This window comes from Aspergillus versicolor (genome assembly GCF_001890125.1).
Source record: "Aspergillus versicolor CBS 583.65 unplaced genomic scaffold ASPVEscaffold_8, whole genome shotgun sequence".
Taxonomy (NCBI): domain Eukaryota; kingdom Fungi; phylum Ascomycota; class Eurotiomycetes; order Eurotiales; family Aspergillaceae; genus Aspergillus; species Aspergillus versicolor.
This window is the reverse complement of record NW_024467531.1, coordinates 224,543-251,226: the sequence shown is the minus strand read 5'-3', so window position 1 is coordinate 251,226 and position 26,684 is coordinate 224,543. Positions and strand designations below refer to the sequence as shown.

Genomic DNA, 26,684 nt, shown 5'->3' with positions numbered 1-26,684 from the left:
ATTCTGATTTCAGCATGGATCCATCCAGCGGACCAAACGCCGCCGCCATGTATTCACGGAGACGACAGAACTCTGTAGGAACGTCGCAGATCTTCGAAAACATTATATCCGCGTCTAATTGTATTCTCCTCCCAACACAATATAAGTCACCCCGCACTAACACCCCCAGTCGACAAGGATGAGGTGGACCGTCTCCGCAAACGTTTCATGAAGCTCGACAAGGTGCGCTCTTCAGCTCGTCAAAGAGAGTCATATCTAACCATCCTTCTAGGATAACTCTGGCACAATCGACCGCGAAGAATTCCTCTCCCTCCCACAAGTATCATCCAACCCTCTCGCCACACGGTGCGCTTCATCCCGAACCCGGACTCCGCAAGTCCAAGCTGACAAGATAATGTGATGGCAGAATGATTGCAATTTTCGATGAAGATGGTGGCGGTGATGTCGATTTCCAAGAGTTCGTCTCCGGTTTATCTGCCTTCAGTTCAAAAGGCAACAAGGAAGAGAAGTTCCGCTTCGCATTCAAAGTTTACGATATCGATCGCGACGGGTTCATTTCCAACGGCGAGCTCTTTATCGTGCTGAAGATGATGGTCGGCAACAACCTAAAGGACGTGCAGCTGCAGCAGATTGTCGACAAGACGATCATGGAAGCGGACAAAGATGGTGATGGCAAGATTAGCTTCGAGGAGTTTACGGATATGGTTGAAAACACCGATGTTAATTTGAGTCTGACATTGGGTATGTGTTCCCCCATCCCCTCTATTTGTATAATTCTTGACTGCTCATCCTTGTTCTTGCGGTCTGCGTGTTTTCGCTGCTGGTGCTAATATTGTGAAATATCAGATCAAATCTGATTTCCTAGCGCAACATCGACGGGCCAAGTATCGCCCTTGTTTACTCTATTTTGCTCGGATGCCGCCAAACTGGACTGGCTCACTGGATGGACTGATATGACTACCTCTTATGAAATGATCTTGACGACAAAAGCTGTAGTTGCTTACGCTACAATGATACTCTGAAACAGCCTCGTTTCTTGATGCTACCGTTTAATTGGATGCAATGGCACGTATTCAAAACAAATCTCTCGTGCTCTAGGTATATGCCCAAAGGACGCCAGATGTAAATAGTTTACGGGGGTTAGAGTACAACTACATACCAACGCTACCTACTGATAACCACCATCATGAGTGAATACTCATGTTAAGTTCTAGACGTTCTCTGCTGTTTGGGCTTGCGATAAAGTAAGAAGGAACATGTGACCACCCACGTCCCTTTCAGAGAATATTTCAAGGCTTACAGGTAGTGTCCATGGCCCGAAACATGAGAAGGAAGCCTCACTCCATCCATATTCCTATACACGCCATCAAACAAATATAACACCACCACTGCTCTTTCAGAAATATTGACTACATGCGGGTCACAGCATCGGCGTATATGAAAATATATGCACATGACCCCGTGTTTCGGTACACGAAATATAACTAAGAGTGAGCATCAGGCTCGAAGCGGGGTTAGACAGCGATCTGTGGGTGGCATACTGTTACAAAACCATCCCACTTGGTGTGAAGTATCCATTCCATAGTCGTGTCTACATAGGGAGGGGTAGTTTAACCATTATGACCAGAATTCGGAAGATTAATATATACGGGTCTTGAAATTTCTCCACGCTAGTATACACTGTACTGTCAAGATTCCAACTCCAAGGCACGATCGCGGGACAATCTCGATCAGATCGATCGTAATGAGAAGAAAACCCGACATAATAATCATAGAGTAATGGAAATCGGAACAAAAGTATGCCCCTCAATAGTGTTGTCGATCTAAGTACAAACTGAAAATGCGCTGCAGCCCCAACAGCGTGGGAAGGCTAAGAACCCTTACTAATAATAATCCCTGTTGCTTTGCATCAGCTGAACGAGGATAGAAAAATATTCGTGTAAATGCTATCAAAAAACAAGACAGATAGAAAGTCTATATTGTGTGAAATCAACCATAGTGCATTCATTTTTCATAACGAAACTGATCAATTCCTGCAGATGAAGCAAGGGTGTATCTCCAAACACTAATCGTCCGGACGCGGGCTGAGGACGTGGAGTGGATTTGAATCCGTAATATCAGATCCGTGACGTCAAAATGTGATCTGTTTCGTTTCGGACGGTGACCCCGAAGCAATTTCGGGTATCGCTGCGGCCATGGTCGACTATTCGAGCGACTAATAATCTTGGGTTTACGAAGTTGAGCATTCCAGCTGTTGGTTTTAGGGCTCGCCGGCGATATCCTAATGTGGAAGGAGGTGTTGGGCTTTGGGCAGACCAGTCAACAGCTGTCTTTAGGCGTCAAGGGGCGAGGAGGTTTGAAGACGAGATGACGGAGCGCTTAGCGTAGTGGGGGAAACAAAGTTGGGCATCAGAATTCCTCGATCTATCAATCGATAGCGCATCCTAAAAGCTGGAACGGAAGTCATGACCCAAGGACTAATTTAGCCCCTGCCTTAGGGTCACCCAAAGGAAAATGGGGCGCCGAAAGTGGGCGCCGCCTGGGCACTGGAAAATCGATCTGCACCATAAAGGGATCCGTGCATTTGAAGCCGAAAGCCTCACGTGTGGGCTGCGGCGGGGCGAGTACGAGAAAGTTCAGGTCGGCTTTCGATGAGGTCCAAACATTGGCCCAAGGCTAGTTGGATTTTCAGGTTATTATTTTCATCTTGGTGACTTGACTTGGGGGGGACCTACCAGACAAGATTTCTTCCTCCCAAATGCCCAGTTGGTAATCCACCAGGCCATGTTGCTCCATCTGATCACAAAGCTGTATCAATTGTTTGCCCAGAGTTTCCATAGCCTCTATACTAAGAAGACTAGTTCGGGACGGTTGGCGGCCTGTCCGAAGCAAGTCCTGCGTCATGTCTTTCTGCTTCTGGCACAACGCTAACCAGCAGATATTGAAATCGTTCCATAGTTTCAATCGATCGGAGTGGACCATTTGGTCATCGCGGAGAATACCTGTTATGGGCATAATAATGTTAACTTATCGTCTTCCAACGCTTAACTTTGAAGGAGGATGTCCGAGTAGTCCAAGTTTAGTCCTGCATGGAGGGAAGCCACGGGTGGGAGGTAAATCATCTTGACGCTAAGAGAGAAAACATACCAAGCTCCCGTGCACCAGCCACAAGCCACTCGGAGATTTCTAGCAATGATCGACTAGCCTCTACCAATCGACCGGCGCGAGTATGTTCGAGAGTCCCCCGTAATGCTCGCTGCAATTGCCGATATGGCTCTGCTGACGCCGAGAGTTCTGACAACACCTGTGGCTGGGACGGTGATAGTGCCTGCTGCTGCTGTCCCGCCGCCCCCACGGGGGTCATGTCCGCCATGGTTGCGGAAAAGGGCTGCGTTGCGTTCGAGCGTCCAATGGGCCCCGGCTGATTATATGCGGACAGAGAAAGTCCCGGTGGCAGATAAGATGGTGGGAGCCCAGCGCCTGACGGTTCATTGGGAACGAAATACTGTGGAACGGGAAATTGGCCGGCGAGGGAATCCAGTGATGCAGAGTGCCGTGACGAATATTGTGGCACGACCTCGTACGGGGTTTGCGCTGGGCCCTGCTGCCCGAGGTTGTATACAATCTCGGGCTCATATGGAGGGAAGGGTTGCTGGCGCTGCTGGTGGTCGCGCAACGTCGGCGGATACGGTTGCAATTCGTCACCCTGCAACGCACCGCCCTGAAAGGTGCCTTCTGTGTATCCATAGTCCATGTACGCAGACATTCGTGGTCTTCCAGCGGCCTGCGATGGATCTCCACGTGTTGGCTGAAATCCGGCCTGTCTAAACCGGTCTGCCGTACTGCCGGACGATCTGGAGGTAGAGCGACGGGACATGCCCGGTTGTGTCGCGTAATAGGCTTGCTGATCATGCTGTTTCATGCGTCGAAACTCACCATCCATGCCCCCAAACGAACCCCTACGCACCGAGTCAAGGTCAAGAGACCAGTTCGTCGGTGGGGAGAGCGGAGGGCTCGCGTAGGATTCCAGCTTGGCGGGATTAAACGGTGAACCTGAACAGCGCTGCGAATTACGCCTTGCCTTTTCCGTCCCCCGAAGACGATGTATACGCCTAGGAAGGGACGTGGGTACTACCCAGTAAACTGTAAACGCGCGTTAGTCTCACGCTTTCGCCTCTGCACGAGGAGTCGGTACCACCAGGGCAATCTAGATATCATTTTAGCTCAGTCATCTTTGTTCTTGTCAGAAAACGAGGGACGCACAGTGATCCCTTGCCACTTAACACGCTCAGGCGCGCACCAAATGCGAATTGGGAACGGCCGGGAGCAATTGAAATACACGATAGGCCCAGAACAAGCACAGGTGGAGAGAGGAGCCACAGAGTTTCAAGGGTAAGAATAGATATCTAGAGGCAGCAAGGAGGGAAAGATGAGGAAGGGAAAAAAAAGTTCAATCCCAAAGACCCTCAACAGCCTCTGTGCGATTAATGTCAGATGCAATGCAGGTGCTCGTCTGTCTGCTCTGTGTTTGCAGCCCAAACGTGCTTATTATTGGGGAACGGCGAAGAAGGGAGGGGCAAACACAGGTGGATCGAGCAGTAAGAAATGTTGAGAGACGGAAACTTCAAACAGATGAGAGTAGTCCTTAACTTATACCGGCCTCTTCTGTGGTGAATGGTGGACGATGGAGCGGGCGATCCCCAAGCAATTATTGAAAGCCTCAAGAACGAGGCGAGTTGACGCTCCGGGGAGACACCGGACAGGACGATGGCCCTGGCATCACAAATTATAATTAACAAACGCCATGACTTCACGGCTTTACCCTCCATACCCTGTGGGGAGGAGTATTAATTAATTAATCGGAAAAAGAAAAAGGAAAAAAATAAATATAAAAAAAAATAAAATAAAAAAAGAGGATCTGGCTCGAGTACGATAAACACGAGAGGGCGAGCATCTACAGGCAGAGAATTGGAAAAAAAGAAAGATGATGCAGCTGGGACACAGTATAGATCTATTTTGCTTCTACCTGCCGCTCCTGCCAGTCTGTTATCAATTCAGGGGACAGGCGGCCCCTTCTTTAACCCTTTCATAACTCTACTCTTACAATGCTGCCCGTCTAACGCCACTATATCTGAATCCGTTCGTCGCAGTCCCAGACGGGCACGAGCCTGGGCACGGGCAGACCAGGTCGAGGGGCTTTGCATAGCCCCGGAGGAACTATTTAGGTACATCCAATTCCCATTCGACATTGTCACGGTCCTAAATAGGAGGAGCAACAGTGCTAGGGACGCACGACTCCCAACTAAGTAGACGGGATCTTCAAGCGGATCCGATAAGGTTCACGACCAGTCTGCTGGAACCACACTAACCATTCACTTTCCCTTTTGCGACTTGCGAACTTGGAACCATTCCAAATCTCCGGAAATAATTTTCGATTTGCCTAGCTCCTCTCTTAGGCCCAGTTTTATCCCAGCAGTCAGCTTACTCAATAGAGGTTGACCCAAATTGCTGGAACGCGACCTGCTGCTCGACGATCCGGAGAAAGTAGCCCGGCAACAACTGCGCCATCCAAATAGAGGCTTCCTAGATAAAAAGCAAAATGAAAAGACTGGAAAGTATAGTCTTGAATCGTCGGTCACTCCAAATTCTCGTTCAGAAGCGTAAGATCGCCTTCGGGCTGCACGGGAAGAACCGCTGACAGTGACAGTTCCTGCGAGGCTGTGAGGATCCAGGAGGTGATCCTGGTTCATGACTAGCATGGTCAGTTCAAGAATAATAATAACTTGCGTTGCTAAAAGTACGAAAATGGACAAAGGTTCCTGGAATTAAAAAATAGGAAAAGGAGTCCAAAAGAGTCCATGGGAGGCTTGAGCTGCAAATATCACAGTGCTGCATGGGATCAATGCATGCAGCTCTGTCCAATAAAGGCCTGTCATCGTTTCTTCGTCCGTTCTGATTCGACCAGTAAATACTTTGGTTGAGTTTCCCCGGGGCCCGAGAGTCCTGGGCAGAATGCACTGCGAAAAGCCAGGTGGATCGCATTCGCAGCCCACGGCAGTGGGTCGGTCATCCACACCAAGGATCGGCCTCGTTCGGGTTTTGGAGTGTGTGCTCATTTGACGCTGGATCGACGGCTTGTCCGAGGCTGGACTCTGTGGTGGGGATTGCTGTCGATCATCGTACACTCGGGAAGATACAGGCACAGCCATTTCATCTGTGTCGTTTTCGTCGGGGAAGGATACGAAAAGAAATTTTGCCTTGAATTTGGAATCGTCACACTATATCATCATCAGAGGTCACAGATAGACAAGGGAGATAAATAAACCCGCCTCACCTTGTCCAAATAAAGCATTTTATGCGATTTCAAAATGAGGCTAAACTCGTCTCACCTTATGTTGGAAGTAAATAGTGAAGCGACTGGTTGAAACCCTGGAGCCTCATTTAGGCGGTCTGGTTCTCACTGATTGATTGCATCATGTCTGTTTGAAGATGCTGCTTCTTGGCAATAATAGACTTCGCACATGGATAGTACAAACTACGAGGCTCTCTCTTTTTGTTGTATACCGAGTCACATGTTGGCTGTAGAAGAATCACCTGATTATCTGCTTCAGCTCTCCAGATTCAGGATCATTTTTCGTTCCGATATCCATTAATCTCACCGTCATCAATATTCCGTACTTTCTCACAAAGCAGCTTGCAGGTTCCAGCCCTACTTCTAGGTTTCTTGTTGCAACAACCTAGCTCAGTTTTTCCTTCGTATTTCCGCAATTGGTTCACCGACGCCATCCTCGTCGCCAGCAGAACTGCCTCGAACCACTACGATCCCCTTCATCCAATCGATTCTGTTCCGATGCTGCCACCCCATGTCCTCAGTACATCAGACAGAAATGTGGAGCTTTTGATTGGACAAGATCGAGGTACAAAGCCTTGGGTTCTGCTCTTGGCCTCCATCAACTCCATTGAATGCTGGGTATCAAGCATTCTAAACGGAAGCTTAGGAGGAACGTGCGAAGGGCCTCGGAGGGGAAATTCCTCACCCGGGCCCAAAACAAGGCTATCTTATGTTGCTTTTAGACCATATCTAATCCAGTGAGTCTGTACGATCCAGTGGTTTAGGAGTGATGGGATCTCCTTAATGCATCGGTCCGTGCTTGCATTTTGGATTCCTCCACTTCACTATTTTACATTCCTCGCGATGATCAGTGATCACCCTGCAAACTCAAAAGATCATGAACTCCAGTTCTAGCAAATCGACTGGTGATCTGAGCATTACGGCGTAGGCCTCGAGCTTGAGTTTTCCCAGCCTTGGCCTTGAACTTAGCTGGCGGCGTTAGCATGCTCCAGACCTGCTTTTCGGCTCTGTAAAATTATGGTTCCTTTTTTCTTCGCTTGTCAAGCTTGGTGGATGGCCGAGTCACTGAAATCCTCGTTGCGAGGGAAAGATGCTGAAAACCAGACACCTATACAGGGTCATCACTCAAATTAATCACGGCAAATTCTGGTCGTACAAATTCTACACTATCTTCAGTTGACTTGATCAGACAGAAGGAACGCCAATAGTTACATGCGGGTCGCCGCGAACATGTAGTGTCGTCGTACCTAGAAACGACACCATGACGCCAAATTGAGAGAAAAGAGCAAATGATATGCCTTCGCCGAAAGTCAAATAATACAGTATGTGAATGAAAGGAAGTAAGAAAGGGATATAAACACATGACTGTCCGCAACAGTGCCTCATCGCTTGACCCATGTGGGAGCCTTACGTGCCTTGAGGTGGCCAGGCTTCTTTCTCTCCACACGTCGAGCATCCACGGTAATAACGCCGGCTGGAGAAAAGACGGACTTGTTAGCATATATTTATCAAAACGAATAGAGTTCACCCTCTCGATATAGTTGGTATACGTACCTCTTCGCAAGATGGGCTTCAATGCAGGCTCGTGTACCATCAATGCCCGCCCAAGCGCCAAGGCGACAGCTTCAGCCTGTCCGGTTGTACCGCCGCCGCTAACCGTAGCCCACACGTTGTACTTGTCTAGCCTGGATGAACTCCTAAGGGCCCATGTCGCGCTCTCCCGGTCATGCACTCGAGGGAACGCCTCGACTAAACCCTTTCCGTTCACCAAAACCTCCCCATCGCCTTCTACCAGTTGCACTACTGCAGAAGACGACTTACGCTTTCCTTTTCCACGAGCACGACCCAATTCATCCACAGTAGGTGGCGCGGCCTGCATGGCATACGGATTTCCTGGACGAAGGAAATCTTTTAACGCGAGGCGAACCTCGTCGGGCAAGACGTTGGGTTCAATCCGATTTAACCGCTGCAAAATTTGGAGTAGGCCTTTGTATTTCTTCGTAGGAACCTGTTCGCCAACGAATTCTCGGAACCCCGGTAACTTCAACCAAGCCATTCTAGGAGCCTCGCCGGCAGGCACCGTCGGTAATGTCGCATATTTTGCCAAAAGGCTCTCAAGTCTCAATAAGTGGTCGAAGAATTTTGGACTGCCGGAGAAATAGGAGGGTGATGCGGGAATAACTCGTACGGGCCTATTTTCAAGCTTTACGAAGTCAATTTCCGGGGCAGCGGTCTGCGCGGGCTGTTGAGATTCGGTAGCATAGCCACGGGCACCTCCATGCCATTGCATGCGCGTCGATATAGAAGTTCCGGGGACGACATATGTAGGGGCCGCTAAGCGTTGGGAGATGGATGCTCGAAGATAGGCTGTGGATTGGAGAGACTGCATGGCATGGGCCACACAGTTCGCGGTTTTCAAGCCCATGATGAGACAGTCCGGCTGTCAAAGGCCTCAATTGAAGGTCAGCGACAGGAATTCAGCGGAAAGGGAGGACTGGCTGGCTTCGCAGTCAGGTGCCTGCCGTCCTGGGCGATCCTGAGGTTTTTCGATGTTGGCCCACGTGATCCGATCAAATGTTCCTCCGACACCGAGACTCCGTCTGATTCGCACAAAATTATTTCATCCACTGCAAAGTTTGGAGACTGAGTCTTCCCCTCCTTCTTTTTTTTCTCCTTTCCTTCATCTCCATCATCCCCCTTCCACCTCCCATCACACTCAAAATGGCTTTCGGCAAGCTCTACGGTCGTCGTGTACGTCTTCATTTGTCCCCTGTCTTTGTTTTCATTGTAGCAATTACGTTGCTACCCCCTGAAATACTAGAACAGAAGCTGACCCCCTCGATAGGACAACACTCGCACCATCTCCATCCTCGTTGCTGCTAAGCACAACGACCTGGAGCTTGAGCTCGTCGAGACCCAGGCCAACCCCGCTGCCGACTTCAACAAGTCTGATGCCTACACCAAGCTTCAGCCTCTAGGCAAGATCCCCGCTTTCGAGGGTGCCAATGGCTTCACTCTCTCTGAGGTTATCGCCATTGCCGTCTACGGTACGTACACAATAGTTCACACAATTTGCGCTTTTTTAAGGTCCCAGTCTTCTTTAAATGATGAGCAATTTCATTATTAGTTATCCCTGTCAGAACATTACTGTTGATAACATACAACTCTGAATTTCTTGGTTACCCCGCCTTTGGGCAAAATTTTTTGACCAAGGCAGCATAGCTTTTGTGACTCATGACTTATTTGATTTTTCGTTTTGTTGCAACATTTTATGCTGACTATTGTCAAAGTGACCTCTCAAAACGAGAAGACCACTCTTCTCGGCAAGACCAAGCAGGACTATGCTTCCATCCTCCGGTGGTTGTCCTTCGCCAACTCTGAGCTCCTTATTAGCTTCGGCTCCTGGTTCCGCCCTCTCCTTGGCCTCGACGGCTACAACAAGAAGAGTGTCGACGAGGCTGCCAAGGCTGCCCTGAAGAAGCTCAGCGTTCTCAACACCCACCTCACTGCTAACACCTACCTCGTCGGCGAGCGCATCACCCTCGCTGATCTCTTCACTGCTTCTCTTCTCACCCGCGCTTTCGCCACTGTCATTGACAAGAAGGTCCGCTCTGACAACCCCGCTGTTGCCCGGTGGTACCAGACCATTGTCGCTCAACCCGCCTTCAAGGCTGTTGTTGAAAACCCCGTCCTCGTCGATGAGGCCATCAAGTACACTCCCCCCAAGAAGGAGGAGAAGCCCAAGGCTGCTGCCGCCGCTGCCCCTGCTGAGGAGGCACAGCCCGCTGAGAAGAAGCCCAAGCACCCTCTTGAGGCCCTCGGCAAGCCCACTTTCATCATTGACGACTGGAAGCGCACATACTCCAACGAGGACGTCCGTACCAGTGCTATGCCCTGGTTCTGGCAAAACTACAAGGCCGATGAGTTCTCTCTCTGGAAGGTCAGCTACAAGTACAACGATGAGCTCAAGCTCACCTTCATGGCTAACAACCTGATCGGTACGCTCCCTGGACCCTCGATCCATCATGAATCTCCACAGTTACTAACCCAATGTTTAGGTGGTTTCCACGCTCGTCTTGAGGCTTCCCGCAAGTACCTCTTCGGTTGCCAGGGTGTCTACGGCGCCAACTACGCTTGTGTCAACGAGGGTGTCTTCCTTGTCCGTGGCCAGGAAGCCACCCCTGCTTTCGATGTTGCTCCTGACTGGGAGAGCTACAACTTCGAGAAGCTCGACCCCAACAGCGAGGCTGACCGCAAGTACATCGAGGACATCTGGGCCTGGGACGCCCCTGTTGTCGTTGACGGCAAGGAGCTTGCCAACGTCGACGGCCACGTCTTCAAATAAACGACTTATTAGATGCCATAGTAACTGACTCATGATGATGATATCCAAACAAAACACTATGACACTTTCCTTTGTTCAATAACATGCATAAATTCCTCTTCTAAAAGTATCTGTTTGTGATATCCTATGGGATGGAACATACCCATATCCATCCCACTTTTGTCAACCCGATCACGTCATGTCTACGCCCCCACCACGATGCAATGGTTTTACGTCTAGTCACTGAGAATGAAAAAAAAAAAAAACTCTTCACGAACAATTTTCTGTTCAATTTTTTACCTTGATAAGCATGTCTAAACACTAGAGAGGTATAGTGCCGATTGAAGTGGATTTCTTCACGTCTGATATATATTTTTTACACTGGAGTTCTTTATATATGTCCTAATAAGCCTATCACTACAATATCACCAGATTTATATATGTATCCAAAGCAAGTTCAAGTTCACATAAAAACAAAACAAAACAAAACATATAATGTAGCTAATTTATTGGGTATCACTATTGAGAAATATACATTAAATAGAGCGCTGCAGCCGCTGCCATCAGCGCAACCCGCGCCACAAGCCATACGAAGCTCAATGTATGCAAGGTACATGACGCCGAAACCAACTAACAACTAACAAGAGGTAACCGAAATTATGCCGTAATCTAAATTACGAGTTCAAAGACTCTTCTAATCGGTCAAGAAGGGTGTTCCCTGATTGCACAGACGACGCAGAGGATGGCGATCTCTGCCTTTGTGCTTCTGACGTTGAATTCACAGAGCGGTCCTGGTTTCCCGGTTCATCTGCAGGTGGATTTGACGGAGAATCTTGTGGCGACAGGGCAGGAGCAGAGGCAGTTGCCCTTGCTGCGAGGATGGTGGCGGTTTTGCGAGCGGCCTTTTTCTCGAGCTTGCGTGTCTTGCGGCTTAGTTTACGAGCTTCAGCTGGGTCGAGATCAGCATGGTTACGTTGGTTGTCATCACCAGGACCGTCCTGTTTGCATTTTATGGGACCCGGGTTGAGGTCCAGGATGCTTGTTTCGGGGTTTGTGGAGGTCCACTTGTAGACCATTTTGCTGACGTCGTCGCATTTGGCGAGGAGCTCAAGGCGCTGGAGGACCTTTGGGAAAATGTCTGATTCGTCAATGGCAGGGTTGTTGGTGAATTCCGGAATCTCAATGAGGTTGTAGGGTTCGCTAAGAGCTTTGAGTTTGCTGTCATCGATAAGAACGGTGTTTGTTTGGTCCCAGCGAGATGTCTGTTTCTTTGCTTTGGGCCCACCCTTTTGAGCCTTCCCTGGGTATGAAGCCTGGATTTGCTTATTGTTCCAGACTGTTTCCAAAGTCTTGTAAACCTGGATTTTGGAGTTGTATTCAGACTTCGAGAGACCGAGTTTATCCCGGCCCCATTCGGCGACTAGTTCGTTCCTTTTGGATTCTGGAAACAACTTCCGGCAGACCGCGGCTACTGTCGGTGGTGTTGAGCTTGACCAGATCATGACCTTGTACTTTTCAACCAGGACGTTTAAGAACTCATCCAAGCCAGCTCTCCGCGAGAATGATGGCGGGAACTTTTTCGTTTTCCGGTATATCAAAGTACCGTTGAGGTCAAGGATTATAAGTAAAGGTTGCGGAGAAGATGTTAACTTGGGTGATAATGCTGATTGGTGAAGGTACTTCTTCGTCGCGGAAGGGGGGCGGGGTGCTTTGAAGGCCTGGCGATGGGCTTTAGCAGCACTGGTCTGTTTCTGATCCGGGGCCGAGGGAGCAGCCGCACTGAAACCAGCTGAAGTTGCGGTTCCGCTCTGATCAACAGTACTTAACATCGGGTTCGAGGCTGCCTGACTCTGCATATCGAGGTTCATAAAAGCGCCCGGTGATAGAAACGGTGGCATAGTTAGAAACGGGTTCCCACCACCGAGTAGAGGAAACCATGCAGGATTCGGTAAAGACGGGTCGAACTGTGAAGGAAATTGTGGTGGTGGTGGTTGTTGTTGTTGTTGTTGTTGTTGCTGTTGCTGTGACATGTTTGGCGGAAAAAACCGTGGCTGACATGCCGAGACGTCAGAGGGAACCGGAAGGTCATTAAACATATTAAATGGATTCATCATTGGAAAGCCGGCGGAACCGTTGTTTGCAGGCAACACCGCCTGGCCATTCTGCGATTGGGGCGTCTGTTGCGATGGCGCATCTCTCCGTGGAGAGAGTGACCGTCCTGATAGGTTATAATGAGGATTCGAATTCGTCGCCCCGTTTGAATATACTCTAGGATTTCTTGAGTTTTGACGCGGCCGGCCTCGTCGCGATGTATGGGTATCATGGGTAGCGGCTTCTCCCCGGGGTGCTTCGTTGAGATTATCCCGGTAGGCCACTTTAGCATTCCATCTTCCGCGGTACGGCCTCCAACCCGACCTAGAGTTGGGTGCTGTGTCTCCTTGGCGCTTTTTATCTACTTTTTTGGACTCGGTGTTCGACGTCGAGTTGGTCGGCGGTTGGGACTTCTTCATTGCAGGAGCGAGCATCGGATACCTGCTGGTACTAGCGTGGGCAGCGGGTACTTTCGCAATAGACAATAAGCGTAAACGATGTTTCGGCAAAGAGCGATAGATAGCGAGTGTTCGAGAAAATAACTTCTAGGTGTTAGTTAGGTACATTGTGTTTGGCACCAGGTGCGACTCAGTATACGGACTTTATCGTACGCCCCACACTGGGACATCGGAGCAGAAGAGACGAGGCTACAAGCGAGGGACTGAAGAGACAGAGGTAATGAGTGGCGTCAGGCTAAGCCGGAATGTAATGCAATCATACACGAAACAGAAACCAAACGTGAAGAGAAGCAGTGATATGTACAACGAAGAAACGGAACATCGAAAGATGGAGTGAACCTCGGACTCTGCTTGTGTTAGGCAAAATCTAGATCAGCTATCGACGTGGCACACGTGACCGCCCGCTTGTGATATTCCGGCAGAATCAGACCGCTATCAATAATTTCAACTGGCTAGTCCATGGTCCGCAGTGCTATATTCCGGCTTGATTGGACATAGATCTCAGCCAGTCTTGAGAAATAGGTCGATTAAAATGGCTATATCAGATCTTCTCAACCGTCGAGTGCGAGCTCGCGCAGACGATGATGAAGAATTCTACTCCGACGGATCAGAATCAGAGGTACACAGCGATGCCGAGGGATCTGACGAGTCTGGCTCAGGTAAAGTCGGTGAAAGTTCAGATGGAAGTGATGATGAAGTATGAACATTCGTCTCGTGAAATACCGCTCTTGACAGAAACTAATGCACCATTCCAGTCCAACAACCCCTCTGAAGCCCAAGGTTCAGAATCAGAAGCAAGTGAGATCGACTCTGAAGAAGACGACGATGGCGACGACGATAATGATGCCGACGTAAAATTATCCATTAACAACATATCCTTCGGCGCGCTCGCCAAAGCGCAAGCGTCATTCGGACCTAAAAGTAAGCGACGCACGAAAGGTGCGAAAGAAAGTGACGAAGCAGCTACGAATTCACCACTAGATGATATCAGAGCTCGGATCCAAGAGGCACGCGAACAAAAGCGCAAAGCATCGTCAACATCAAAGGATGGGACTTCCAGGTTTGAGAAGCCAGCTTCCCGCTCCTCGAAACATGCACCTACGGTACAATCATCCAAATTCGCTGTTTCTCGAAAACGCACTATCGTTGAACCACCGAGTGTACCTAAATCTCGGGATCCGAGATTCGATCCGACGATTGTTGGTCGCAGGGGAGGAAAATCTGCCCCGAGCGACGCTTATGCGTTTCTGGACGACTATCGCGCTGCGGAACTGAAGGATTTGAAGAACCAGCTTGCCAGGACGAAGGATGTAAAGGGGAGGGAGGCGCTACAGCGAGAAATTCGCTCTGCATCAGACCGGATGCGTTCGATTGAGAATAATAAGCGGGAGAAGGATATTCTGTCGGAACATAAGAAACGGGAAAAGCAGCTTATTCGCGAGGGTAAGAAGGCTACGCCTTATTTCTTGAAGAAATCAGATCTCAAGAAACAGGCCTTATTGAAGAAATATGAGGGTATGAAATCGAAGGACCGCTTAAAGGCGCTGGAAAGAAGAAGGAAGAAGGCTGCTGCAAAGGAGAGGAAGGAGATGCCGATGGAGCGCAGAGGGCTAGGTAATAGCTTTGATGCAGCTCCGAGGAAACGGCAACGTCTCGACTGAACTGCCGCAGTTTTACAATGTTCACAAAACGATAAATTGGTTGTACATGCCTAGAGATAGAATACAGCGTCTAATAGGGCGAGAATGGGAATATAAACTCAAAAGATGGCCACACTTATTAGTTGACATTATCCAAAACTATCCGCATCCTTTCCCTATCGCGTAATGAGATGACCTTAAATGAAATGTCTTGCAAATAACATGGCCCTGAAGGCCAAACGCGAAGGGGGAATGATAATGAATAAACAGATGGTATCGCAGCAGGACATCGAAGCCATACAACGGATCACCGAAACAATGAAAGGTCGAAAACTGGTATGGACAGGATTCCTGTGAAACGTGGAATACATAAGAGAAGAAACTCCATATAAACGCCTCCTGGTTTGTAAATAGAGCCAGGTCGAAACAAAAAAGTGTCCTTTTACCTGGATGTTATTGCAACAAATGAGAACAGGGCACTCCGTAGAGTAAGAAATAACAAACGAAAACAAATGTGAAACCTTCCTTGGTGCAGTTCATGCTGTGTTCATGTAGCCAATCATACTTTCAAATATCCATCTCAAATCATCATGCGCAGCCATTCCATCCCGGCTTATGCCTTACAAGATGGACATCAAAGACCGTATATAATTAATACCGCTTGTGGACTAGTTGGCACAAGTTTAAGAATGGAAAAGGTCCCAGGCGCGAGAACAGAGACCCAAAAATTCTTCTTTCTTTCTCCGCTGCGTCTCGGGAGAGTCGCGCCCTGCCCCAAACGGACCATAGGCAACACCCGCACCATGTCCCAATGCAGGATTGGGCCTATAATGAGGATCGGGTCCATGACCCAAGGGTGGGCTTCCGTTATCCCGCTCATATTCACTTCTGGGACGGCGACGAGAGGTTCCCTCCGCTGGGTGTGGTGCTGGATGATGCGGAGCGTGTGCACCCCCCATTGGCACAGTTTCAAGGTGAGGCACAGCCGACTTTGGACCATTGGCGGCGCGGGGGGAAGGCGGGGTTGGAGGTTGATGTCCACCGTAGTGCACAATACGTGGCAGCAGGTCTTCTCGCCCACCAGATAAATCTTGAACCGCCTCTTCGGCTGAACGGTATTCGCGAGGTCGGTTCGATTGTTGCGCACTCCCCGGTATTCTGGGCGACGGTAGAGGAGGTAGGTTATTCGACTGGGTTGAATTAGATGCAGTTGATCCCTGGTAGTAAGGGGTGCGGTTGGAGTCATGGTCCCGAGAGGCTGCCAGGGCATCGGAGCCAAAAACATCTGAGAGGGGTGGAAGGCGATTGCTGGTTTGTGTGGCAGGTACATGGTGAATATGTGAACTAGAGCCTAGTGTTGGGCTCTGGTTCACCACGTGCCGCGTCAGCGGTTGGGGCTGATGACGGCCTGTAAATGTCTGGTTAAGTGGTGCAGATTGGATGACACGCTCGTTCGCAAACTGGGCCGCCGTTGGGGGTACAATGGAGAGCCCAGGGGGGGCTCTTCTCTTCGAAGCACCGGCCTTTGGGATACTAAATGGGTTGGATTCGGACGGTTTCACGCCGTCTGGACCGTCATCCTTAGCCGACTTTTGGAGCCTGGCTTCAATTATATGCCGCTGCTGGTCGCGCACTGATAGACTTCTTTGCAGTTGTTCCCGCATAACCGGGTCGTGAGTCTGAAATCCAGGCGACAGGCAGGCGATTCCCACGTCTTGCATCTTAACATCGCGAGCAGTCATAGGACCACCCGGGGCCCGGGCTGACAATCTTTCGGAGGTAGGAAGGCTGGTAGAAAGGTCTAGTTTTCGTGGCCTGGGCCGGGTGCTGGTTTGTATTCCAGGCGACGAGGGCGGTTCCTTCTTCACGATAACTTTGGGGGGGTTGCTACCGTTCTGCGACCTATCGGAATATCAGATTCGGTTCTCCCATCATTATATTCTTTGTCAGGTACTTACGAGGGAGATGTTATTTTCCTTCCGGCAGGGGAACTCTTATTGGAAGACCCATCTCGAGACACAACGGCCGCGCGCGGAGGCGTAGAGCTGGACTGGTTGCTGGTGTTTGCTGGTGCCAGCCGTCTCGGACTCGAGTCTCTGTTCATGCGGGGAGATGGGAGCGGTGCAGCCGCGGCTGATGCGACGGCGGTAGACATTATCCGAGCTCACAAAAATATGAAGTCGGAAAGTGAGCGACAAAGGCAGACGGTAAAGGTCTCGGGTGACTTGGAAGGCGGTGCAGCGGGTCTCAAAAACGAGAGCGAATATGATACTCGATCGTCGAAGATCACAAGGGCACCCTAGCGGCTGGTAACATGAAATCCCTTTTTATATATAGTAAGGTCTAAGCTGCGCTGGCGACAGTAAACAGACGAGGTCGGATGAAAAAAGAGTGCACTTGTATTGGCGGCCAACGAACGAACGTCTGTTCCCGTGAAAAGGTATGGAGGGATAAGAGAGACCGAGCTGAGGCTAGCGAACGGGGCTTGGACGACCAACAACCACAACCCAAACGACGACCCACAACGAGGACAAAGACGGCGAGAGGAGACGCGGGGTGACAGGGCCGCAGGCGATCCAACACCTATTTCGAGGCTTGTCAAATGGTTGGGCTGAAGAAGAGCTGGGAATGGTTCGATGTCTGCTCTTCGGCGGAGGGGAAGGAGCAGGCGGGCGGCTAACAAGAGCTGGGCGGCAGTGTGACAGCGACGACAGATCGAAGGAAATACTCGTAAGAATAGGGAGAATAGACCGGGATCTGAAAGGGCAGGCCCAGAACGAAGGCAGCCGGCCGAAAGGAAAGAGCAAAAAAAAAAGAAAAGAAAAAGAAATAAGAAAAGAAAGCGGATAAGAAAAAGAAGCGCCCGTGGGAATGCGAGATGGAGAAAGGAAGAAGCAGCTCGCGGGGAGACCCAGAGAGCAGAAGAGGCGGAGGGAGAGGAGAGACGGGAGTACGGAGAGGAGGAGATTGAGGAGGGGAGGCAAGTGCTCGAAGCGAATATTACAATTGTGATCACTGACCACGCTGAAATTAAGATCCTTCTTGTTTATAAAACGAAATTGGGCTGAAACAGAGCCACCAACTGCGAACTGCTCAGCAGTTCCCAATCCCATGCATCGTGATTCCAGATTCCAGTTCCTGGCTCTGTGCTGGTGGAGCGGGTGGCCGCCTGCAGCGCTGATTGGCACTTGCTGAGACATGGTTTGTTTCTGGCTGTGGATGATGTGACACTCTTGCGACAATCCTCCTGATTCAAGGGGCCGTCCGTGCTGCCCATATAAGCCCCCAGGGTCTCGCCGGCGACTCGCCGCGCCCGTCCCAGCCGAGTGTTGGATTCTATGTAGTCTTTTGCCTGACTTGGTCGCTGCGACGAGTCGAGGGCATGGTACGTAGCAACTCAGCGTCTGTGCAGTTCGTGAAGCAGGGGCTCCAGCTCCAGCGACCCATCCAGATCGATCCAGCCTATGAAGATCCTGGCACCGGCGCTTGGGGCACGCTCTGGATGGGGCCTGGAGAGGGATGGCTGATGGACCTCCACGGGCCTCTCCATCCAACTTCAAAAGCCGGGCCCAGTCGTCAGCTGGAGTTTGAAGTCTGAAGCTCTTTGTCTTCAAACCGGACAAGATGCCGAGAGCCTGAGATGCTGTGTACCGGTGGTGATGGAATGTTTCATCGCCCCAACGAGCATACACCTGGTTGGCGCCGGTGGAATCAACACTTGGGCCATCTCCCAGTGGTCGGTTGTCTCGGCTTCCATCGCCTGTCACACATTTATGAATCACGATCCCTCCCCCTCACCCAGTTAACTACGTGTGGGAAGTGTTGCCCGCATTGTTGCTTTCTTTTTCTTGTCAATAATTTACCCGATTCGACGTCTCACATTCAATCCGGCTTCTCCTCGGGTTTCAATTCAGACACACATGCGCCAGCAGAAGATGAGGTGAGATTCTGCCAGACAGTCTCATCAAGCTGGGCCTGTCTCGCCTGTGGTGTTCCTTCGTAAATTCGAACTGAGTTTGGAGGACCGTGCTGGCCCTGCTGGACCTCCACGAGTTGAACTCTGCTGTCAGAATTGATCTTCGCGACTAAATCGATGATCTGAAGGGGTCCAAACTCCAAGCTGGAGTCTGAAAGTGGAAAAGTCTCTTCTCGTCTTTCTTTTAGTCCCATCCCGACCACTGCACCGGAAGCTTTCCCAAGCGGAGATCGCTCTGCAGGTGTAACTTTTCTGGTGGGGAGAAGCCGCTTTGGAATCCTGCTCGCCAAAGTACGTAGTTCACTCCTACCGAGACCGACTCCAGCACGCCATCATGTCTGTCTGCTGTCGCTTATTTTCCGACTATTTATCCGGTTTATCCTGGCTCAGTTGGACTTTGACCTGGACCTGGACCCGGACCTCGATATCTGAGCAGTATGGCTACTATGATACCCTCCAGCAGAACACTTGTCAGTCCACAACTCACACCAGCCAGCTGGCAGCACACAGTTCCCCATAACTTATGCACCGCACGGGCTTATCAATCTACCAACGCATACGTGGAGTTAAGTACCACCGGCCGCACCTTGGGTGGTCGAGGAATTTCTAGATTGCTTCAATGCTTTATCTATATGGCCAGACTCACACCATGCAGGGATTATATCCACAACCCCTGCTGTGGTTGCAGCGCCAATGCTGACTTGCCACACCTTCGTAGCTAGGCTGGAGGGGTTTGACGCTATCATTGCTCTTAATTTACACACTCCATAATCGGTAAATGGCTGCGGTTGTCATGTATCCTGATTCATATATCAACTACTCGCACCCTTACCGCCAGCTCAGTGCGTGACGGGAAATACCTACAGAGCTATAGGAGAATGGTGTAATCATGCAACCAGCATTCCGGGTCAACAGTTGGATTGCCAATAGTGCCCGCACTAAGCTTATCATTGATCGAAACAAAAAGCAGACCATGGACTCATCGTTTGGGCCGCGGTTTACAGCCAAGCTGTATAGATCAGACTCTAATGTGCAAGTAGGTTACACCATCTTTGGTCAAGAGTCAATTCCGAGTCAGTCACGCTTGACGAGCCATTATACAGTGGCGTTATGACCCCAAATCAAACATTAAGGGACACCTGAATAATTACCACTTTAATGGTAGCGGAGTTGAATTGCTGAGAGCCAACACCATGTGTATGGGAGCCTCAGGCAACATTTACCGTTCGAAGGCGGTCAGTGCCTATCGATAACCGCTTTCGACTTTTTTCATGAAGAGGAACAAGCCTTTTCCCTAATATCACCCTCAAGCTCTACCCTCCACTCTTAAATTCGTCGCTAGAAAATCACAGCTTCACTGGCATTAAATCCTGATACACAATTACCACACACGATATCGCATTGACTCCCCACCACCGATCGACCGATCATCAATCCCACCCCGCAATATCGCACTCCGGTCCACGCATACTCCCAATAAAATATTAAATATTATAGACCGCAATGCCTTCGTCCGTACATTCTCAAGATAACGACCAATCCATGGTCGACGCTCAGAACCAGGAGCACGAGCAAACCGAGCAGCAGCAGCAGCAGGAACAGGAACAGGCGCTTGAAGAGAAGCGCATTGTTGTTGTACGTCGTCCTTCACTTGCCACCAGTTGAACAGTTGCGGATCGTACCGGACTGGATCGCCTTGGATTTCATTAGTTCTAACCAGATATATGTATATGAATAGTTACCCGGCGCTACGGACACAGCAGCCTCGTTCCAATTCGAGGGCGAGGGACATACATTAGGGAATGCGCTCCGCTATGCGATTATGAAGAAGTATGCTTCCTTTTCTCAGATTTTCGGATCAGTGACTGGTCTTTCAGTTATAAATGCGTGGTGCTGATATTAGGTTTCTCCCTTTGCAGCCCCGATGTTGAATTCTGTGGATATACGATTCCGCACCCCTCAGAGTCGAAGATGAACATTCGGATTCAAACATATGGTGTGTTATTAACTTCTTTTTTTTTTATTTTCTTTTGTTGCCAATTCCTTATTCCATGCGACGAAAGGAGTTGGATCTGAACCCACCCGGCTAACCTATCTCCTAGATACAACAACCGCAGTCGAAGCTCTAGAAAAGGGCCTCGACAGCCTGATGGATCTATGCGACGTTGTAACAGACAAGTTCACTGATGCGCGGGACAAGTTCAATGCGGAGCAGGCGGATAAGATGGAGTCATGAGCTCAGTTTGGCCTAGACGTCTGCTGACTGAGACTTGTTATATTATCTGTTTCTGGTTTTGTGTGTTTGAATGGGCGTTTTTGTTGTAGAAAAGTTCGTCTTTTTGATATATTGTATATTGGCGAAATGATAGACCTGCATTGCGTGCATACCTGGTTTTATTGTGCTATTCGGTCTGGATTGGATAGATGGGTGAGGTGGTGCATTACCAGCTATCACTTGATCATAGGAGCCTCTACTACTACTAAGTCAGTCACTTGGCATTAACCATCGCGGTATGGCACATTTAATTTCCACTCCCGTTGCTACACGCAAACTACAGATAGAGATACCCACAGAGTAAAGGAAGACGTTACTTATTCTGACAACCCTAGTATATACATAATACCCTCTATCAGCGTCGCGACAAGAGGAACCCAATCGGATCGGAATCTCAATGCTAAGTTTAAAAAAAAAAGTCAAAATGGAAAAGACGGTTTAAGAGAAACAAGACATTCAATTGCGGCCCTCCAAGAAACCGGAGATAAAGTTGGGGGGTAGCCGGGCACCTGGGTCCTCCTCTGGCCGGAAGTACTTCATCACATGGGAGAGCTGTTTCCAGTAGTTGAGGGTTTCCTACGATTGATAGTGTTAGCCGCTGGAGCTGGTGTGGTGTCGGGTCTAACTGAATTGCATGTGTAGAGCCGAGCTTGTTGATGCGTAGCTCGGCGGAGAACAAGTTTGGTAGTATGGGTGTATATGTGCGGACTAACCTGGAACTCAGCGTGGCTCTGGAATAGCAGCACATCGACGACATTGAGCTGGCTGACGTAGCGGTGCTTCTCGTATTCCTGGCGGATCTTGGTGCGAATGGCGGAGACGGGGATGTTCAGCGAGTACATTGTTTGGATCTCAGGGGACTAGATAAGCGCGACGATAGATGACATGGTTAGCTTTCCTCTCTGCAATCGAAAAATGTAGCATGATAATTGGTATATTTCCCGCGGCTGGGCGTGGGAGGATGAACAGAGATGCCGAAGCCATGCCGGTATCAAGGTATCAGACCACAACCACCGGGAGCGACGGCGTCATTTTACGGACACAATTGGGGCACTAACAGCTCGGAGCCAGTCTCGGTAGGATAGAAGAACACGCTTTTTCGCATCGCCCCAGTTGACAGCTATACAGAAGCAAAACAGGTCAGCGTTGGATTCTAGCCATTGACATCGCGGCAATTTCAAAGATAGTCGTCGGACGGTTTCGGGGCTGGGAGAGAGCACATACAGGAGCGGGTGCGCTGCGCGAGGTAGGTCGGGTTGATGGTCATCCTGAATATATATCGTTCTCGGTGTACGCCAATGGCACACTGCGGAGGGGCGGGAGTGGTTGTGAGGGGAAGAACAGGATACTGAAGACCTGAGGTTTGCTGCCGGCCTGGCTTGGATTAGCGTCGCGTGTGGAGAGAAACTAACCTCTGTGGGCAGAATTACACCGCCTATCGTTTTAGGAAAACTTTTTTTCTGCGGGCTGGTTTAGCATAATGCAATTCTCGCTCTGATACTCGGTTTTTTTTATTTATAAATTATCGTCTTTTTTTCTCCATTTAAAATTTGCTGATAATATCGTATTCTGAAACCTAAAGTCTATACTCCTTGGATTGATTTTCTCCTAACAACCCCTCAACCCCCGCCGAAACATTCTCCCCCAGGATGGCGCCAACAAAAGGCGCAGCGAAGCCCAAGACTTCCGGAAAAGGCGACTCGAAGAGCAACAAAGTCCTCGGCTCAAAAGTGAGCAAGAAGAATGTCAAGCGACCGCCGCCAAAGGAAGTGAAATCCAAGGCGCGCACCGAGCCAAGTCAACTCAAGAAGACGAAGAAGAGAGAATACTCCGAGGCAGAGCTGGATCTCCCCAAGTTAAATATGATTACGCCTGTTGGTGTGTTGAACCCTAAGGGGAAGAAGAAGGGAAAGACTTTTGTTGACGACCCGGTATGTTGTCGCCCCTCTTGTGATATGCATGCTGTATGGATGTCGAGTGCTAACTCACATGCTACTTTTTAGGAGGCGATGATGACTATTTTTGCTATGGTTAATGCAGAGAAGGAGGGTCAGATTGAATCTAAGATCATGAAGGCTCGACAATTGGAAGAGATCCGTGAGGCAAAGAAGAAAGAAGCGGAGGCTAGGCAGTCGGAGAAGAAAAATAAACTGGTATGGACGAGCACTCGGCTGTGTCGAACTGGATTCTTGCTAACATGGTCGCTGTATAGGAAAATGCAAAGGAGTCGATCCGGCAAAATCGCAAGGGCAAAGGCGGCGCTTCGCAGAACGCAAAGTCAGATAAGACTGGGGCAGAGAGTTCAAAGCCGAAATCAAGCGGCAAAAAGAAGAGCGTTGCCTTTGCTTGAGTGGTTTTGTACAAAAGTAATCTTGTGTATAGCATGTTCAAATTTGTTTTTAGAGGGGTCATTGGCGTTTCTATGGGTCTATCTATCTATATCTTTCGAAGCATGACATGAATGACACTCGTGACGAATATCGTCATCGTCCACCAACCAACAAGTCTCCACCGAATCATAAAGCAAGCAATGTATCGTCGCTAGATAATACGCTAGGTAACACGCTAATTGATAATAGGCAGAGTAAGTTTACGCTGCATCGGAGTGAAGCTTGCCGCCGTGGACTCTATAGCGGCATCTTTGTGGGTGTCGGAGGTTTGGCCATGCACCATTTCGGGCTTCTCAACCACAGGAGGCGATTTAAGATCAATTTCGTTGGCCATGGTATTCAAAAAATTAGTTACCTGCCAAGTATTAGTATAAAGATAACTAGACTGCGAGGGGGGTGGGAACTCACCGGCTTCGCAAACCATCTATCGCCGCCGAATTCAAACCAGCCTAGATGTCCGCCCCAGGACGTTGTCATCATAACGCCGTACGGCGTTTGAGCAATCTCTTGGAAAGGAAGCGCGGAGATACTTGCAATCTGTTTCTCGTTAGTTTATATAATTCGAAAATGCATTGGGAAGTCTTACTGGGTCATCCTCGGCTTGGATCACAAAGAAGGGGATCCGGATCGCGAGCAAGGAATCGGTAGAAGTTGCATCACGATAGTAGGCGCCCTCTGTAGGATAGCCCCACAGCGCGCATTGTAAGGCCCTAAAATTCATCGTCAGGAAGAGTCAATATTTAAACAGAAAATATAGTACACACCTGTCAAATTCGTGCAAATAAGTGATGCTCCGGATTGCTTCTGCGTCAACCCTAGGGTTCTTAATAACCTCTTCGGCATGCCTGCGAGATAGTTAGCAAAAATCGGCAGATAATTCCATACAGCCACACATACTGTTCGAAAAGCTGTTTCATACTGGTTCCCATAACCTTGCTATACACCTGTAGACCCATGAAGCTACTTTGAAGAGCATGTGAGCTAAGTTCCAGATTCCAAGGGCTTGCACAGATAACTGCTGCTTTCAGCTCGCAAGCATCGCCTTCCTCGCCGAGGTACTAGGAAAATTAGCTGACAGTCCATTCGCAAGAAGTGTAAAAGACTCACGTTGGTCAGGATGTTTGCACCGAGAGAGAAACCAATACCAAAGAGGGGCCGATTAGGGAAAGTCTTTCGCAGCCATTTCACTGCCTGACGGACATCCCAAGTAGCACGAGCGTTGTAGAGAACACCAGTAGAGATCTTTGTTTGGGCGCAGCCTCTCGAGTTCACAACGCAAGCTTCCCATTCGCGGTTCGCAACCATGGGGTGGACTACATGGCGGAGGTAGAGTTCATGGGAGCCACCGCTCAAACCATGGAGAACCACGAGCATGGGCTTCGTATCTTCTGAAGGCAACGCAGCGAATTCCTCCTCCGATAGCATTGCCGTCCGTTCCGGGAGACCCGATGGCAGGGTGTACTTTCTCTCCGCGTCGGTTGCGTGGGCGTCATTGGGGGCTTCGTACGGCTCAACGACGAAGTCAATCGCAAACTGCCCCTGGTACCTGACGCTATCCGCCTCGAAAATGCGGCGCTTGTAGTACACAGGAACGCTGTCGAATTTCACTGCAGTCCAGCAAGTTTGCAGATGGCCGTTGAACAGGAAAGGATTGAGATCACATCTTTTTGGCGTGGCAGTCCGGCAGAGCTTGGCCAGTGTGGTCTGCTCCTTTGCACCCGATTTGCCGGCTTTCCTGGTGAGAAAAAGGTTGTTTTCTTTGGAGCTAAAAAAGGAGATTCTTCCACTGGGGCGAGCCCATGATAAAATTCCCATTGCAATCACCAGACTTACAAGGACCGATACGGGCCCAGGGCTAGAAAAAGTGGAAGGTTGAAAATCAGCCGAGGCAGCCATGGGACCAAGCTCCACCTGAGAGTGTCACCAGGAGGAGACGGAGCGATTCAGCTGGCAAGATTAGGACGGGTTATTTATGAGATCGGTGCAAACGGAAAATATACCCGGGCGAAAAAAAGAAAAAAAAAAAAGATTGCCAACGTTCCAAGGTTGGATATACTTAGTTTCAGCAACCTCGGAAGTTTGTGCAGTGGCGGAGAAGCTAAGCAGTGGATGCTGCTGCCAAGACCCGATCACAAACAGTCCAGACGACGAAGATGCGGTCAGTGGGTATAGTAGCTCTTTTTATTGAGTAGAATGTGGGCTTTGTAAAGAGAAGCAGAAAAGTTGCTTTCTTCTCTTTGCTCTGTATTCGAAATAGAAGCTGGGAAACTATGGGCCGAGTATTGGAGTCTTGGGCCCGACTAGCCCGGGGCATAACGCATACCTGTTTGGGAAGAGAGCATGATAATCTAATTCAGTGCATACAATTCCCTTGAATAAATAGCCAAGATTCCGAAGATATGACCCAGTGTGTATGGATCATTATTAGCTTGTACAGTAGCTACTTGGCCCAGCATACCTACATACTCCTATTTTTTTAGTTCCACCCCTGCTTTGCAGATTTACCTGGGTACCAATGCTTTGAGTACAAGGAGAGGATATCCTCATCAGTAAATCTGTAGAGGATTGATGGCCGTTTCAAATTGGCGGGCATGCTCCGTGTCGAGACTTGCGAGGAACAAGAGGTCTGCAATAAGGCTCCCTCCGCTTCCCAAACCCTAACCACGTCTCGCTGAGAGCCGCATCTCTTCAGGTGTTGCCTTGTCCTGGGGAAACATAGACAAGCTAGGTCTAAGTCACAGAATTAACAGTAATATGATGTTCTCACACATTCAAAAAATAACCTTGACTGTTAAGTATGAGGGCTTATTCTTGGCTATTGAAGGGAAATGTCCCTAGATTGCCAAAATTAGCCCACCTAGATCAAATCAATGCAACGGGGTTAGCTGACTGGAGCACATTCAACAATCAGGTTCATTAGTATTGAAGATTGAACAGCCCCTTCAAAGATATATCTAATGAACGGCCAAGTCGGGGAAGTGGCTACTAGCGTCCCCGGCCCGAGAGGGTTGAACTGATGAAACCTTTGCTTTTGATGCTGAATTTATCTATCAATATTGTGTCTGGATTACACGACTTTATGAAGTTGAACCAAAGCCTAAGATTATGTACGTCATAGTCCCAAGCTAGGCGCGATGTCTTCTATCTCCAAACTGGTAGCAGCTAGATATAAATTTGT

The 26,684-nt window shown here is 49.4% G+C and overlaps 13 protein-coding genes across 13 annotated transcripts; 7 read left to right on the top strand and 6 right to left on the bottom strand.

Annotated features, from left to right (window-relative positions):
• Nucleotides 1–14: 14 nt before the first annotated feature.
• Nucleotides 15–857, top strand: cnaB (calcineurin regulatory subunit B; the record flags this gene model as incomplete). Its single annotated transcript, XM_040817774.1, has 5 exons — nucleotides 15–120; nucleotides 170–222; nucleotides 272–345; nucleotides 407–741; nucleotides 847–857. 5 exons carry the CDS (start codon nucleotides 15–17, stop codon nucleotides 855–857), a joined length of 579 nt encoding a protein of 192 aa, XP_040670435.1.
• Nucleotides 858–2,688: 1,831 nt separating this feature from the next.
• ASPVEDRAFT_136558 (uncharacterized protein) lies at nucleotides 2,689–3,943 on the bottom strand (the record flags this gene model as incomplete). Its single annotated transcript, XM_040807305.1, has 2 exons — nucleotides 2,689–3,002; nucleotides 3,148–3,943. 2 exons carry the CDS (start codon nucleotides 3,941–3,943, stop codon nucleotides 2,689–2,691), a joined length of 1,110 nt encoding a protein of 369 aa, XP_040670434.1.
• A 437-nt stretch (nucleotides 3,944–4,380) lies between these two features.
• ASPVEDRAFT_44211 (uncharacterized protein) lies at nucleotides 4,381–4,660 on the top strand. The gene has a single exon (XM_040813004.1). The coding sequence runs from the start codon at nucleotides 4,488–4,490 to the stop codon at nucleotides 4,647–4,649; it is 162 nt and encodes a 53-aa protein (XP_040670433.1). The 5' UTR covers nucleotides 4,381–4,487; the 3' UTR covers nucleotides 4,650–4,660.
• A 2,717-nt stretch (nucleotides 4,661–7,377) lies between these two features.
• On the bottom strand, nucleotides 7,378–8,860 carry ASPVEDRAFT_44207 (mitochondrial 37S ribosomal protein uS9m). Its single transcript, XM_040813003.1, has 2 exons — nucleotides 7,907–8,860; nucleotides 7,378–7,826 (listed from the first exon to the last, which is right to left on the bottom strand). The coding sequence occupies exons 1-2, from the start codon at nucleotides 8,775–8,777 to the stop codon at nucleotides 7,735–7,737; spliced, it is 963 nt and encodes a 320-aa protein (XP_040670432.1). The 5' UTR covers nucleotides 8,778–8,860; the 3' UTR covers nucleotides 7,378–7,734.
• Nucleotides 8,861–9,031: 171 nt separating this feature from the next.
• On the top strand, nucleotides 9,032–11,015 carry ASPVEDRAFT_44205 (putative translation elongation factor eEF-1 subunit gamma). Its single transcript, XM_040813002.1, has 4 exons — nucleotides 9,032–9,103; nucleotides 9,198–9,399; nucleotides 9,643–10,350; nucleotides 10,411–11,015. The coding sequence occupies exons 1-4, from the start codon at nucleotides 9,074–9,076 to the stop codon at nucleotides 10,695–10,697; spliced, it is 1,227 nt and encodes a 408-aa protein (XP_040670431.1). The 5' UTR covers nucleotides 9,032–9,073; the 3' UTR covers nucleotides 10,698–11,015.
• A 335-nt stretch (nucleotides 11,016–11,350) lies between these two features.
• On the bottom strand, nucleotides 11,351–13,376 carry ASPVEDRAFT_74162 (NIF domain protein; the record flags this gene model as incomplete). The annotated part of the gene is made up of 2 exons (XM_040816241.1): nucleotides 13,369–13,376; nucleotides 11,351–13,309 (listed from the first exon to the last, which is right to left on the bottom strand). The coding sequence occupies exon 2, from the start codon at nucleotides 13,199–13,201 to the stop codon at nucleotides 11,351–11,353; it is 1,851 nt and encodes a 616-aa protein (XP_040670430.1). The 5' UTR covers nucleotides 13,202–13,309; nucleotides 13,369–13,376.
• A 311-nt stretch (nucleotides 13,377–13,687) lies between these two features.
• Nucleotides 13,688–15,035, top strand: rrp36 (putative pre-rRNA processing protein). Its single transcript, XM_040813001.1, has 2 exons — nucleotides 13,688–13,922; nucleotides 13,981–15,035. The coding sequence occupies exons 1-2, from the start codon at nucleotides 13,758–13,760 to the stop codon at nucleotides 14,884–14,886; spliced, it is 1,071 nt and encodes a 356-aa protein (XP_040670429.1). The 5' UTR covers nucleotides 13,688–13,757; the 3' UTR covers nucleotides 14,887–15,035.
• A 357-nt stretch (nucleotides 15,036–15,392) lies between these two features.
• ASPVEDRAFT_806496 (uncharacterized protein) lies at nucleotides 15,393–17,178 on the bottom strand. The gene is made up of 2 exons (XM_040816904.1): nucleotides 16,824–17,178; nucleotides 15,393–16,767 (listed from the first exon to the last, which is right to left on the bottom strand). The coding sequence occupies exons 1-2, from the start codon at nucleotides 17,018–17,020 to the stop codon at nucleotides 15,549–15,551; spliced, it is 1,416 nt and encodes a 471-aa protein (XP_040670428.1). The 5' UTR covers nucleotides 17,021–17,178; the 3' UTR covers nucleotides 15,393–15,548.
• Nucleotides 17,179–19,022: 1,844 nt separating this feature from the next.
• ASPVEDRAFT_807411 (uncharacterized protein) lies at nucleotides 19,023–19,647 on the top strand. The gene is made up of 2 exons (XM_040816917.1): nucleotides 19,023–19,276; nucleotides 19,338–19,647. The coding sequence occupies exons 1-2, from the start codon at nucleotides 19,176–19,178 to the stop codon at nucleotides 19,561–19,563; spliced, it is 327 nt and encodes a 108-aa protein (XP_040670427.1). The 5' UTR covers nucleotides 19,023–19,175; the 3' UTR covers nucleotides 19,564–19,647.
• A 206-nt stretch (nucleotides 19,648–19,853) lies between these two features.
• Nucleotides 19,854–21,300, top strand: ASPVEDRAFT_806890 (DNA-directed RNA polymerase core subunit RPC19). Its single transcript, XM_040816908.1, has 4 exons — nucleotides 19,854–20,476; nucleotides 20,580–20,671; nucleotides 20,761–20,837; nucleotides 20,944–21,300. The coding sequence occupies exons 1-4, from the start codon at nucleotides 20,345–20,347 to the stop codon at nucleotides 21,075–21,077; spliced, it is 435 nt and encodes a 144-aa protein (XP_040670426.1). The 5' UTR covers nucleotides 19,854–20,344; the 3' UTR covers nucleotides 21,078–21,300.
• A 56-nt stretch (nucleotides 21,301–21,356) lies between these two features.
• Nucleotides 21,357–22,404, bottom strand: ASPVEDRAFT_173190 (putative NADH-ubiquinone oxidoreductase B14 subunit). The gene is made up of 4 exons (XM_040808736.1): nucleotides 22,341–22,404; nucleotides 22,175–22,236; nucleotides 21,830–21,976; nucleotides 21,357–21,692 (listed from the first exon to the last, which is right to left on the bottom strand). Exons 1-4 carry the CDS (start codon nucleotides 22,381–22,383, stop codon nucleotides 21,573–21,575), a joined length of 372 nt encoding a protein of 123 aa, XP_040670425.1. The 5' UTR covers nucleotides 22,384–22,404; the 3' UTR covers nucleotides 21,357–21,572.
• Nucleotides 22,405–22,765: 361 nt separating this feature from the next.
• On the top strand, nucleotides 22,766–23,572 carry loc1 (the record flags this gene model as incomplete). Its single annotated transcript, XM_040807374.1, has 2 exons — nucleotides 22,766–23,047; nucleotides 23,120–23,572. 2 exons carry the CDS (start codon nucleotides 22,766–22,768, stop codon nucleotides 23,570–23,572), a joined length of 735 nt encoding a protein of 244 aa, XP_040670424.1.
• A 109-nt stretch (nucleotides 23,573–23,681) lies between these two features.
• ASPVEDRAFT_137766 (putative hydrolase, alpha/beta fold family) lies at nucleotides 23,682–25,321 on the bottom strand (the record flags this gene model as incomplete). Its single annotated transcript, XM_040807426.1, has 6 exons — nucleotides 23,682–23,861; nucleotides 23,915–24,043; nucleotides 24,093–24,216; nucleotides 24,271–24,351; nucleotides 24,404–24,564; nucleotides 24,614–25,321. 6 exons carry the CDS (start codon nucleotides 25,319–25,321, stop codon nucleotides 23,682–23,684), a joined length of 1,383 nt encoding a protein of 460 aa, XP_040670423.1.
• Nucleotides 25,322–26,684: the final 1,363 nt, after the last annotated feature.